The 14,777-nt window shown below is 39.5% G+C and overlaps 1 protein-coding gene across 1 annotated transcript in view; it reads right to left on the bottom strand.

The window, feature by feature from the left end:
* Window positions 1-14,255, bottom strand: part of LOC126182031 (lethal(3)malignant brain tumor-like protein 3) — a 79,897-nt gene extending 65,642 nt beyond the window's left edge. The window contains exons 1-3 of the mRNA XM_049924818.1: window positions 13,957-14,255; window positions 12,631-13,010; window positions 7,129-7,522 (exon numbers count right to left, since the gene is read on the bottom strand). Coding sequence (XP_049780775.1) covers window positions 7,129-7,522; window positions 12,631-12,900 — 664 coding nt within the window. The 5' untranslated portion in view covers window positions 12,901-13,010; window positions 13,957-14,255. The remainder of the gene's footprint in view (window positions 1-7,128; window positions 7,523-12,630; window positions 13,011-13,956) is intronic.
* Window positions 14,256-14,777: the final 522 nt, after the last annotated feature.

The raw sequence follows: 14,777 nt of genomic DNA, 5'->3' as shown, positions 1-14,777 counted from the left end.
CCGTCCCGGTTGCCAAGCCAATGGACCTGACCCCGTCATCGCCATCATCACCCCAAGACACGCCCTCAGACCTGGACGTGTGCCCTGGCAGCTGTTTTCTGGAGGATGTTCCTGTTGCCTCACAAGCCAGATGGTGGGGTAGTCCGGAGTACACCGTTCATAGGCACAGCTCCTGGCTCATCTCTATGTACAGAATCCTGCCTCCCTCCCCTTTGTCGTTTGCAGCCCCAGTACACGACGAAAGTGGAATTTTGGGGGGAGGGGGCGGGGGGATGTGCTGGTGTAAGCTATTGCCAGCACTCCGGTTGGCAAAGAGGCTGCTATAAGATCAATAGTAGGCACCAGAGCAAGCGAGCCTATCAGGAGGAAGGCCAAAGACAGACCGCAAGAAACAGGCCAACAAAGCCATCTCGGCTGCTTGTATTTAGATAACTGCTGCAGACTGGAGGGCTCAGTCAGTCAGTCATCTAGTGAGTCAACAACTCGAGTCATCAGTTGCAGCCCAGTGCGAGTCGCAGTCGCAGCTAGCTCAGAGTCAGTCAGTACCTAGCAACCAGAGTAGTGCACATAGCGGGACTTGTACTTCACCTGCAGTGAAGCTAACATGAACTATTATGTAAGAGTTTGTACCACAACACCTGGACAAACTACATCTACATCTCCATCTACATCCATACTCCGCAAGCCACCTGACGGTGTGTGGCGGAGGGTACCTTCAGTACCTCTATCGGTTCTCCCTTCTATTCCAGTCTCGTATTGTTCGTGGAAAGAAGGATTGTCGGTATGCCTCTGTGTGGGCTCTAATCTCTCTGATTTTATCCTCATGGTCTCTTCGCGAGATATACGTAGGAGGGAGCAATATACTGCTTGACTCTTCAGTGAAGGTATGTTCTCGAAACTTTGACAAAAGCCCGTACCGAGCTACTGAGCGTCTCTCCTGCAGAGTCTTCCACTGGAGTTTATCTATCATCTCCGTAACGCTTTCGCGATTACTAAATGATCCTGTAACGAAGCGCGCTGCTCTCCGTTGGATCTTCTCTATGTCTTGTATCAACCTTATCTGGTACGGATCCCACACTGCTGAGCAGTATTCAAGCAGTGGGCGAACAAGCGTACTGTAACCTACTTCTTTTGTTTTCGGATTGCATTTCCTTAGGATTCTTCCAATGAATCTCAGTCTGGCATCTGCTTTACCGACAATCAGCATTATATGATCATTCCATTTTAAATCATTCCTAATGCGTACTCCCAGATAATTTATGGTATTAACTGCTTCCAGTTGCTGACCTGCTATTTTGTAGCTAAATGATAAAGGATCTATCTTTCTGTGTATTCGCAGCACATTACACTTGTCTACATTGAGATTCAATTGCCATTCCCTGCACCATGCGTCAATTCGCTGCAGATCCTCCTGCATTTCAGTACAATTTTCCATTGTTACAACCTCTCGATACACCACAGCATCATCTGCAAAAAGCCTCAGTGAACTTCCAATGTCATCCACCAGGTCATTTATGTATATTGTGAATAGCAACGGTCCTATGACACTCCCCTGCGGCACACCTGAAATTACTCTTACTTCGGAAGACTTCTCTCCATTGAGAATAACATGCTGCGTCCTGTTATCTAGGAACTCCTCAATCCAATCACACAATTGGTCTGATAGTCCATATGCTCTTACTTTGTTCATTAAACGACTGTGGGGAACTGTATCGAACGCCTTGCGGAAGTCAAGAAACACGGCATCTACCTGTGAACCCGTGTCTATGGCCCTCTGAGTCTCGTGGACGAATAGCGCGAGCTGGGTTTCACATGACCGTCTTTTTCGAAACCCATGCTGATTCCTACAGAGTAGATTTATAGTCTCCAGAAAAGTCATTATACTCGAACACAATACGTGTTCCAAAATTCTACAACTGATCGACGTTAGAGATATAGGTCTATAGTTCTGCACATCTGTTCGACGTCCCTTCTTGAAAACGGGGATGACCTGTGCCCTTTTCCAATCCTTTGGAACGCTACGCTCTTCTACCTACGGTACCTACGGTACACCGCTGCAAGAAGGGGGGCAAGTTCCTTCGCGTACTCTGTGTAAAATTGAACTGGTATCCCATCAGGTCCAGAGGCCTTTCCTCTTTTGAGCGATTTTAATTGTTTCTCTATCCCTCTGTCGTCTATTTCGATATCTACCATTTTGTCATCTGTGCGACAATCTAGAGAAGGAACTACAGTGCAATCTTCCTCTGTGAAACAACTTTGGAAAAAGACATTTAGTATTTCGGCCTTTAGTCTGTCATCCTCTGTTTCAGTACCATTTTGGTCACAGAGTGTCTGGACATTTTGTTTTGATCCACCTACCGCTTTGACATAAGACCAAAATTTCTTAGGATTTTCTGCCAAGTCAGTACATAGAACTTTACTTTCGAATTCATTGAACGCCTCTCGCATAGCTCTCTTCACACTACATTTCGCTTCGCGTAATTTTTGTTTGTCTGCAAGGCTTTGGCTATGTTTATGTTTGCTGTGAAGTTCCCTTTGCTTCCGCAGCAGTTTTCTAACTCGGTTGTTGAACCACGGTGGCTCTTTTCCATCTGTTACGATCTTGCTTGGCACATACTCATCTAACGCATATTGTACGATGGTTTTGAACTTTGTCCACTGATCCTCAACACTATCAGTACTTGAGACAAAACTTTTGTGTTGAGCCAACAGGTACTCTGAAATCTGCTTTTTGTCACTTTTTCTAAACAGAAAAATCTTCCTACCCTTTTTAATATTCCTATTTACGGCTGAAATCATCGATGCCGTAACCGCTTTATGATCACTGATTCCCTGTTCTGCGTTAACTTTTTCAAGTAGTTTCCTGTTTAAGTTAGTAAAGAGCCTTGTTCATTCATGTGTGGTGGTGGTGGTGGTTAGTGTTTAACGTCCCGTCGACAACGAGGTCATTAGAGATGGAGCGCAAGCTCGGGTGAGGGAAGGATTGGGAAGGAAATCGGCCGTGCCCTTTCAAAGGAACCATCCCGGCATTTGCCTGAAACGATTTAGGGAAATCACGGAAAACCTAAATCAGGATGACCGGAGACGGGATTGAACCGTCGTCCTCCCGAATGTGAGTCCAGTGTGCTAAACACTGCGCCACCTCGCTCGGTGGTCGTTAATTCATGTGTGCAGTTTGTTTTATAGAAGAGGATACCAGCCACCAAACAGCATCCTCTCCTTCCTTCCGATGGTACAAGCATTCAGTGACAATGAGACAACACAGAAAACTGTGTACTGTCTTACTACTCTGTTGTCTTTACTGGTCGTATATTTCCTATAACTAATTTCATGTCACACAAAAGAGTTATTAGCTAACAAAGACTGCTAATTTATTGAAGGGTTCATATTCTCCCATTCACAAAAAATCCCACTCAGTATATATTTGTGAGTCTTTTTAAATAATTTATTTCAAATGTCTAAGGGTAAGGGACACCGCTATCATGTTTCTGCCACTGTTTGGAAAGATCGTAGATCTGGGGGCTGTGCAGCAGTGATTATCATAATGATGAGCACTATTGCAGCCACTGTGGAAAACAGTGCACTGTATATGGGGATAATGCCATCGGACGGAACATGACAAGAAAATGGTCATCTCCTTCCAAGGAGGATCGACACTCCACATTCAGGAAGACCTACGGGGTTCAATGAAGATTGTTTAAACGCTTTAAACCAATATGATCCATGTCAGTGTTCTCAAGAAAAGCCAACAAAAGTCAGCAGTTGGCCATATGTGCATCTCTATTTGCCCATCATCAAATGGTTCGCAAAGAACACCAACCACTCTTACCCTGTATTGTTAATGGAGATGAGGAATGGTGTCTTTATGCTAAAATAAGGAAAAGAAGTGAATGAATGAGACCAAACAAAGAACCAATTCCCTGTACAAAGATCTCCATGCATCCACAAAAGATAATGTTGTGCATCCGGTGGAACAGTGACAGTGTGGTATGTTACGAATTGCCTCCCTGAGGTGTAACAATCACATCTGGCATTTATTGTGAACAAATGACACATCTTACAGAGGCAAAACAACAACGATGAGCAAAAAGATTGCTTGAAGTGAATTCTGCTCCATGATAAGGCCTACCCTCATTCTGCTAGACAGACAGGGAAGGCAGGGCTGGGAGGTCACTCTGCACCCACCTTATTCAGCTCATTTTATGCCCTGAGATTTTCACCTTTTCTACTCTCTATCAAACAATCTGTGAGGAACTTGCTTTCCAGATGAAAGTGTCGTCTGAATATGTCTTGATGAGTTATTTGCCTCTAAACCACATAATTTCTATAGTCATGGAATTGAAAAGTTCCCTGGTGTTGGCAGACTGTTATAAATAGTGAAGGAGAATATATTATTGATGACTAAAATCTCTGTTATGTGTATGTTGTATTTAAAAAATTTATGGAAAAACGCTATGAACTAATGCACCAAAATAATAGTGCAGGAGAGTATGAAAGTATACGAAATCTTGAGTAGACAAACAATATTTCTGAAAACAAAGGTACAGAAAAAGTGTCAGCAGTTTAGTGAAACAAAAAGCCATGGAAGAAATGAACACATTTATTCACGTGCAGCTGTGTCCATGAATGTCTTGTATAGTTAGGAGCTTACTAATTAGAAAATTGAGAACTGGTCATATATTACTGGTATTTTGACTAACAGATCTTCCTACAAGATACTACAGTCTTACAATACTGTACTAAAACAACAATGTCCTTAATTTTTAACATGTTTATTAATGATTCTGTCAATAGTTGCAGTATTTATATTAGGCAACCAGTTTTGATTGTTACAGGTTCATTTTCAAGCCTGATCTACTGGGGCTGCACTGACAGTGTCTGATCTTAATAATAAGCATCAAAGTTTGCAGAATGAATGCCACAATCCACACATGCCTCTTACCAAGTTTATTTTGACTTGGTAATAGGCAGAATATTAATTGTGCCTTGATGACAGATTTAAATCAATGCAACGCAACAAGAATTTTTTAACTGTTGGCAGCAGTACATGGGGAGAAGTGAGCTCATCTTTTCCACTCCCAAAAGAACTACCATGAGTTTGCTGATAATAATGCTGCTCCACAAAATATCAGGAAGCTTATTGTTTTTTTTTTCCCCCTACAGTAAAATCCTCTGACAGAATCAAATTCAGATGCACATAGTGCCCCTTACCAATAAAAATCAGTGATGATAATATGTAGGTGGTGATCAAAATGAAAGCAAATTGGATATCTACAAAGACAACATTTACTTTAGAGCCATACACACAAGCTTGTTGATATGGGAACAATTCCTGAACTGTCTCAAACTATCACTTTGTGGTTTGTTCACTCAGCATCAAAGGTGAATGCTATAGTGATGTTCTTATCCATCTCCCATATGTAGTAATACATAAAATTAGGAAAGGACAATCACTTGCCTAAAGCTGATTGACATGTGGAGCACGTGAACAAAAAGCAGCATTCATACAATCTTTCAAACATTACCTCTTTTTCCAGCAGTACTGCACAGGCACCCAAACAAACAACACACACACACATGACCACGGCAAAACTTGTAGTAGTGTGTATGAATGTGTGTTCTATTGCTGGAAAAACAGCTACTGCTCGAAAGCTAGTGGGAATGGTGTTTTCTGTTATGTGGTACTGTGCTCCACGCATCAGTCCACTATACGTGAGTGGTTGCCTTTCCCTAATTTTACATATTGCTCAATCCAGGAATTTCTGTTATTGTTATGCACCTCCTGTGTCGCACTTACCTTTAAATTCATTCATGAAAATACTCACAGTATTTGCATCTACAATGTGTATAATACACTACACAGTATTCATATTTAATTTACATGCAGTAAAACACTACCCTTTGGAAACAATTGATTTATGTCATGTAGATAGTTGATATGAGATGTGCAAAATAGTTTTGTGACCAAACTATCAACAGGGAGTGTCTTAGCAGTCAAGAACATAATATGTCTTTTTAAGTGGACAAACACATCCCAGTGACAATCCACCCATAAGAGATGGGCATTCTCCACACATTCAGAATCTTTAAAAATGGATTACAGCTCTGTTCACTTGGTCTAGGACTTCTTTTTCTTGTGCCTTTTTCCCCACACTGGCACAGGGTTGGCAATGGTTATTAATGAATTATGAATTTGGCATGGTTAATTTATGGGGTGGCCAGATACCCTTCCTGTTGCCACCCTGTTACACCCCCCCCCCCCCCCCCGGCCCCCCAAGAATGTGTGTACCCCAACAGTCTGTGTGTAGTGTTATTCACATGAAAGTGAATGAAAGTTTTTCTAAATAATTGTGAGTCATGTTAACAGAGGTAGGACATGGGTATTCACAATCTGGAATGAGGGAAACTGCCTAAAGGCCATACCTAGGGTGGCCGGCACACTGACATTCATCATTAGTCTGTTGAGTGGACTCAATACAGATCTGACACATCTACCTGCCACAGAAACAGTGCTTTAAAAAGCCTGGCTATCCAGGTGTGTGTTCTCTTGGACTAATGGCTATCCAGGTGTGTGTTCTCTTGGACTAAGGTATGGAAATTATATAAAGCCTGTAAAACATGCACATTTCAACTGGATTCTTTTCAGTTATGAGCGCAGTGTTATATTTATCCAGTTTGCTCTGTACACATATACTTCAGGAAGAAGACACTTCATACTTATTAGTATGATGGTGAATGTTTCTCTATTATTGAATGACTTCAAAATAAATTATTTAGACAACATCTAATAATCACTTATCTATGGTTTGGCTATAGCTGATGGTAATGACAGTGTGATATTCAATAAATGTGTTCTGAAAGAGTATTTGTCCACCAAAATGCAAACCTATCGGTAACTTAGGGCTTTGGTTAGCACAGACAGCAGATGATTATTCCATTATGTGAGACATTCTGCTTACATGTTTCTCCTAATAAGATAGCATGAAGCCAAAACATCAATGACAAATTATCAAATGAATATGCATCTAACATCTTTTAGGAACACCAATACAATGAAACCAAAGGGCTATTCAGCAACTTAATAAGGTAGCACACTGTAAAAACAACACAGCAAAAATGCTTTCATACCTGTGATGCAGCCTTTATTGTCTGTGTGAATTTGGCCATTTGATATCTTCAGATTTATCATGCCTGGCTTTGATGGAACATGTTGTGCTCCTGGTGGCAAAGTAACAAGCAGAGATGTCATTTTATTCGAAGCAGTATTTCCAGATCCTGTCACCTGTACTTGAGCCGGTGGCTGGTTTGCAGCAACATTAACAGTAGGAGGTGGGGGAGCAGGAGCTGGTGCAAGCTTGGGCAGAACTCCCGCTGATAACAGAAGTTCCTTGTTTCCATGTGGTTTGATGATGGTACCCACATAGGCATACTGTTTTCCACCAGCTTGTTGTATAACCAAGTGTTGTGTAGGCTGTTTCACAGAATGCGCACCAGCAACTATTCTTGGAGCTGCAGGCAGCTTCTGTTTTGAAAGAAGGGCGCAAAGTATTAAATGACGATATTAATCTTTTAATGCATTAACATTCTAAAAGTAATATTGTCATGACATGTGCACATTGACAGCACAAAATATATCATATTAAAATATAGTACATTACTAATTCCTTCTATAATAAAAGTAAGGGTGAAGTGCTATAAAATTGTCAATAATGGTAAGAGCTGGTCAATGCAAAGTGTGGGAATGAAAGTGACAGCTCTAACAATATTGTGAGTTACAGTGACAGTAATAACAACACATATTCACGTACTGTGGTGCAGGCTTAACCTCTAAGAACAACTCGTATTGTATATTAAAGGTTTTTAATGTTCTTTTGTTACTAGCAGATGATACCCATCCAAGTCAATAAATTTCTTTACTATAAATAGCATAAAACCAGAACTGCTTGAAAATCATGATTCTGATTATGCAGAGGCAAGTCACATCATACAAGAAGGGTAATATGTTTCAAACAAATACCAATAAATGATATTTTTCAATATTTCATACACTCATTACATTAAAGAAATATACTGCTCCTATGTTTTTCACACCTGTTAATGTTTTGACAAATGAGAAATTGCACTTGATTTTAATTAAAATTGGGATTATGGTGCAATAAGCAGATGACTTGCATAAATAAACCACTACTATCTCTGCTACCACAGTAGAACAGCTTAGATTTCAGAAGATGATGTCTGAACAAACTTCTCCAATATTTCAAATTTTGGTGTAATAACTTCAAGATACAATGTGACGCAGTACACTGCTGGAATTTAAGAACTCCAGTACTTTGTATGTAAGCACAACAGTATAATCAAACGAAATTAGATGATATGAAGAAATGTTCCACATGAGAGAGAAGATTCTCCTACATCCTGCACTATTAAAACAGCAATCTTTTTTTCCCTCAAATTTGTCAATAATTTTACAAATTATTGTACATAGTAATATTAAAACAAAAAATTAACATTTAGAAGTACAATACAAATTCTGCTTTATGTTATAACTGGGTTTTCTCCCATCACATGAATGATAGCTCGACACTCTGAAACATCTCAGACTTAACTGGTTACTGTTGCAGCTTCCTTTTTTTATTGCAAAGCTTTATATGTTTGTAAATGTATAATAAAATACATGGAAATACAGAAACAGCCAATTCCACCCATCTTCTTTGACCCATGACACCACAAATATGGCGGAAATGACCATACACTAAGACTTCAATGTGGCGCCTATGACATCATTACGTAAATATGACCACAAACATGAAAATACATTGAAAAACCAACACACACACACACACACACACACACATTCCACAAAAAACCTTATGAGCATATGGACTATCAGACCTATTGTGCGATTGGATTGAAGAGTTCCTAGATAACAGAATGCAGCATGTCATTCTCAATGGAGAGAAGTCTTCCGAAGTAAGAGTGATTTCAGGTGTGCCGCAGGGGAGTGTCATAGGACCGTTGCTACTCACAATATACATAAATTACCTTGCGGATAACATCGGAAGTTCACTGAGGCTTTTTGCGGATGATGCTGTAGTATATCGAGAGGTTGTAACAAAGGAAAATTGTACTGAAATGCAGGAGGATCTGCTACGAATTGACGCATGGTGCAGGGAATGGCAATTGAATCTCAATGTAGACAAGTGTAATGTGCTGTGAATACATAAAAAGAAACATCCTTTATAATTTAGCTACAATACAGCAGGTCAGCAACTGGAAACAGTTAATTCCATAAATTATCTGGGAGTAGGCATTGGGAGTGATTTAAAATGGAATGATCATATAAAGTTGATCGTCGGTAAAGCAGATGCCAGACTGAGATTCATTGGAAGAATCCTAAGGAAATGCAATTCAAAAACAAAGGAAGTAGGTTACAGTACACTTGTTTGCCCACTGCTTGAATATTGCCCACCAGTGTGGGATCCGTACCAGATAGGGTTGATACAAGACATAGAGAAGATCCAACGGAGAGCAGCGCACTTTGTTACAGGATCATTTAGTAATCGCGAAAGCGTTATGGAGATGATAGATAAACTCCAGTGGAAGACTCTGCAGGAGAGACGCTCAGTAGCTCGGTACGGGCTTTTGTTGAAGTTTCGAGATCATACCTTCACCGAGGAGTCAAGTAGTATATTGCTCCCTCCTACGTATAACTCACGAAGAGACCATGAGGATAAAATCAGAGAGATAAGAGCCCACACAGAGGCATACTGATAATCTTTCTTTCCATGAACAATATGAGACTGGAATAGAAGGGAGAACCGATAGAGGTACTCAAAGTACCTTCCGCCACACACCGTCAGGTGGCTTGCGGAGTATGGATGTAGATGTAGAATGTAACTAATGGGACAAGCGTGGGAAATTGGGGGTTTTTGGGTGGAGACAAAGTAAATATAAACAAATTTAGACACACACCACCATACAAAGCCACACAAAATGACAAAAAAAAAAAAAACCGACAACACAAAACTCCCCAAATTCCACTAAACACAATATCCTCTGGAATCGGACACTTCCCTTGACCTATATAGATCAACATCAACTCCCGGTCCCACAAATAACATTTCCCTCGACCTATATAGCTCAACAGCAACTCCCAATACCGGAACACCCACAGCCACAACTACACATTGGAATCGAACATTTCCCTTGACCTACATAGGTCAACAGAAACTACCAATACCAAACCATAAAACCCAAAACTACAACCACGCCCACAATCATCACTACCTCAAAAAACACAGCAAACCAACAAAATTGGAATCTAACACTTTCCTTGACCTATTATCCTTACGACATCTCCACATACAGCAGTCCCTGGTCCGAGATGCTGGAACTTTAGTAAGCCTCATTTCTTCACGACATACTGAACACTTCATGACTTCATCCAAATATCCGAATAGTTGAAGAAATTTTATTAGAGACAACGCACTGTCTCCCATCATCGCCAACAACCGAAAACTGTTGACCTTGTCAGTCATATCCATACCTACCAAAGACATAAAAAAAGCAATTTACCAAAATTCACACACGAACAGGAAAAAAATTAAATAATGTTGAAATGACAAAACTAAAACCGTTAACTCACTGAAAAATATTCTGCTGAAAGCACAGTTCTGATACCACACAGGTGCAATGCTATCACGCAAATGAACCGCATAATCAGCGACCGCAACAATAAACCACCTATAAATAAGCCACACACACGAACTAAACCAGAAAAACCACCTGAAACACCACCAGAGAGAGACCCCGATCACATCAAAACGACACCTACAAACACGCCACTCTCACAAACTAAATCCCGCACCGTCGTGACGTCACACACCACAACAGCCTTATGTCACGGGTCAAAGCCGACGGGTGGGATCAGACGCTTCGGATAATTACAATGTGATGCATAAGATGATTATCTCAAGTTGTTAATGTTAGGCAGAACTAGGAAGGTGGCACCTGTGGTCTCACATTATTTTCAGAGTATGGTGATTTAATCATTACCGTCAGCATCTTGCCAAATAATTCTGCATAGTTCTGATGGAATCTTATTATTGGTGCTGTAATTCTATGTATGAGAAATATTCACTGAAAATGACTGGTCAGATGTGAAATATGTAAATAGTCGTGTGTCTGATTATCCAAACTGCTGTGTTGTTTTTAAATCAAGGATATTGCTGCTTTTAAGGCCTCATAGTTTCCATTGTGTTCATGTAATTTGGAGTTGTGTGATCTATTGATGAGAACACTAACAATAAATTTACAGTGCACAGCAGTGCACAATAAGCTTTGTCATCATAAACCACACCAAAAACAAATTAAAAAAATAGCAATGAGGATAAATGAAAAGCTAATATGTACATGTTTTACTTAATTCTTGCTTTAAGAAAACCTCAATTTTCCTCTGACAACAAAATTATACTTCCAGAATGTAAAATCTGTAGGCCTAAAACAACAAATGCAATCGAGATAAACCTTAATGAGATATTACGTAAGGTCTTCTATATTTAACCTATCAAAATAAATATGGATGTGCCACACTGTAAAATATCAAAGCCATTTTGACAAATCTTGTTGCTGTTCTACTTACTGTTTTGCATGCTTCATTATCGAACAAAAACAATAGGGGCCTAAAACAAAATACATGTAATGTGTTTCTAAAGGACAGCAGAATTACTTTTCTCCATTCACTATACTTAGATTAGAAAACACATGCTGCTCATGAATTATGTATCACATCACCTTACTGGCAACATAAGTTCATACCTTGTCAAGTTCATATACTGTAGGGTTATTGGTGCATAGCAGGTGCTCATGGACACACAAGCAAATTCACAGGTATGTGAAGTTGAGCAACAAACTGTCATATTACTATATTACCTACTGCTGTATAATTTCATAATGCATGACAAATTTATCTTGCATGATCAGGAAATCATTCAAACACCTCATGGCCTATTATACTATTACCAACAAATTATACAAAAACTAATACCCTCACTGTATAGTAGACAAAGTGGGTTCATTCACTGTGGATTAACTGAAGCCTTTAATACCACCTCATCAATTTATAACCAAACTGTCACCTCCAATCTAATCCAGGCCTCGGACTATACTACATGTCAGTATTTCACGGCAACTATGATATGATTTTCACATTTGTTGACTTCGACAACTCACAGCCAAATTATCACCTTTCAACATAAACTACTAAAACTGGAAGAAACAGGGACCAGAAACCGTCCTCTGAGTCAAACAGAGATATTAACAAATCCATGAGTACAGTCAATTAACATGAGGAACACAGAAATTATTTGCACCTAAGGCTAATATGAGCTGTTGGTGAAAAGTAAGTGACATAAAGTCTGTCAGTTTTAGGAACACCAATACTAATGACACATTGATACACCTTGACAACAAACGAGAGGACTTACATATCAATAATAAGTTTCTTTGAAACAAACTGGAATTTGTGCCAGTACCTTCACTTTTTTGCATATTAGTATTAGCTTACAACCACTTTGGGCTATCACTAAAGAAAGTAGGTGGAACACCAGCAATTAACTAAGTAACACATACCTGAATAGTTGAAGTGCCTGCTGTGCTGGCAGCAGTGGTACCATTAGCAGGTGCTACACGAACGGTGCCTGATGATGAACTCTGAATGTAGAATACAGGCATCACTTTGGCACTGCTTGATGTGACAACTGATCGAGCTGTTGGGCATGACACTACAGGAATTTCAACGGGGCTTTTTTCTACTGTTTGCCTGGTGACCAAAACTGAAGTTGGAGATTCTGTTGCAGTTGTTGTTTGGGCAGCAACTGTTGTAATCATTGGCGTATTCATTGTAAAGTATTGTTAATGTTGCTGGCACTACTAACAACAAAATTTAATAAACAAAAAGTATCTTTTTCTCACTTCTTCACTTGAGAGAACAGGCATATTGTGGCGAAAACCTGTTGACAAAAATGTTGTTAGAGGGAGTAGTGGCTGTCATATATTTAAAAAAAACATTTTTTTACCTTTTTTAATAAGAGATACATATTAGATTCTTGTGTATCAAAATAAAGGACTGCAGGTTTTATTAACGCATTGCAGAATTCAAAACACAAGTAAACGATGCTGAGATATGCATAATATTAATTTTTACTAAATTCACATCAGCTTTAAAATCATATAACTCATAAGGAAAGTATGTTTCGAAGGAAAATCTTAGTTCCTGCTGCACGAGGAATTGCACGTTGTTTACGCTACAGGTTATTTGGTGTGCGATGAATCGCATTAATATAGACGTCTCTATTATACAACGGGTGAAGTACAAGCATTTTACACTACACGTACACTATAAACAAAGCTTTGAAACATTCTGTTTACTCGACGCGGAAGTGGCAAAAATAAAACGTGCGTTGACACTTTATACGCTTAAAACCTTACAACTCGGAGTGTCTTCGCGTTTATGCAGATACCGGTTACGAAACAATTCACATTCATTTAGCGTAAATATTGAAGTTTCGTTGACATTTTGCGGCGATTTATTATTGGTGGTGATAACGGCGCACATATCAGCAAACTGTGTGCAAGAGAAATAAAAACACTCGCTACACATCTCTATCTCTGCAGTTTCATATCCAAGATGACTAATCTGTATACTAAAGGAAGAGCAATAGTCCACCGCACATTAACTACACAAGTAACGCAGAATAATGCTAATCAACTAAGAATTATAATTCATTTTAATTTCAAAATACGCGCAAGTTACGTATCTGACAATATCAATACTTACAAATTCATGGAACATGAAGATTTTTCGTTAAATTCGAAACGTAACATTCGCGCAATCACTCTACGGCACAACTGCGTTTAGGAAGTACAAGGCACGCTCGAATTTCATTAGTTACTTACCTGTAAATACGTTTTACTTTTTGAGTATGAGATCAACAATATGTGCGCATCGTAAAATCACGCATTATCATTTTGCAATTCTTTTGCTCGCAAGAAACGGGCAAATAAAATTAACATCACGCAACTCCGAAGACAAGCACTGATATTCGCATGTCACAAGCGCTTTCATCCTACGAAAAAAGTGCTGCAAACCAACAAGCAGATCCAAACTTAAAAGTCGCTCTTCAAACGCAACAATAATTTTTCAATAATTGTGTTGATTATTTATTTTAGCGACGTTTACTTATAAACACCGAAGGTCTACAGTATACGAACAATCTACACTACGCTGGCTCAACTAGTCCGCTCTACCAACGTTTAGATAGCACAACAAAACAAACTTCGCAAAAACGGTTATTTCACTTTAGCGCCTTAAAAAAACAATGAAACATTAATACTGTATCTCAGAATACCTTACCTTTCCTCCGAGGGTCTTTCTTAAATTTATATCAATGAAAACTTTTGTTGTTTTAATCACAAACACCGTTCATTACGTAGCTTCATGGTTGGTAGTGGTAATGCTGTTCAGCGAACTTCGCTCACAGAGTAGAGAAGGCGGTGCCTCGACTGGTAACATCTATGACGAATAGGGCAGTTTCCGCGCCACTACAGAGGTTGTAGACGGGGTAGAACTGCAAACTACTACGTACGGAACAGTTCTTCATTTCACCCCATATGGAACATAAAATAGTTGCCACGAATGTAACTGCGCATATGTCACCAAAAATATTACAAATATTCCAATCGACTGATCTGAAGATCAATAATTACGTTTTATGAAT

This window comes from Schistocerca cancellata, chromosome 1 (assembly GCF_023864275.1).
Source record: "Schistocerca cancellata isolate TAMUIC-IGC-003103 chromosome 1, iqSchCanc2.1, whole genome shotgun sequence".
Lineage (NCBI taxonomy): Eukaryota > Metazoa > Arthropoda > Insecta > Orthoptera > Acrididae > Schistocerca > Schistocerca cancellata.
The sequence above is the reverse complement of the archived record's forward strand: the minus strand, read 5'-3'. Positions and strand labels throughout refer to the sequence as shown.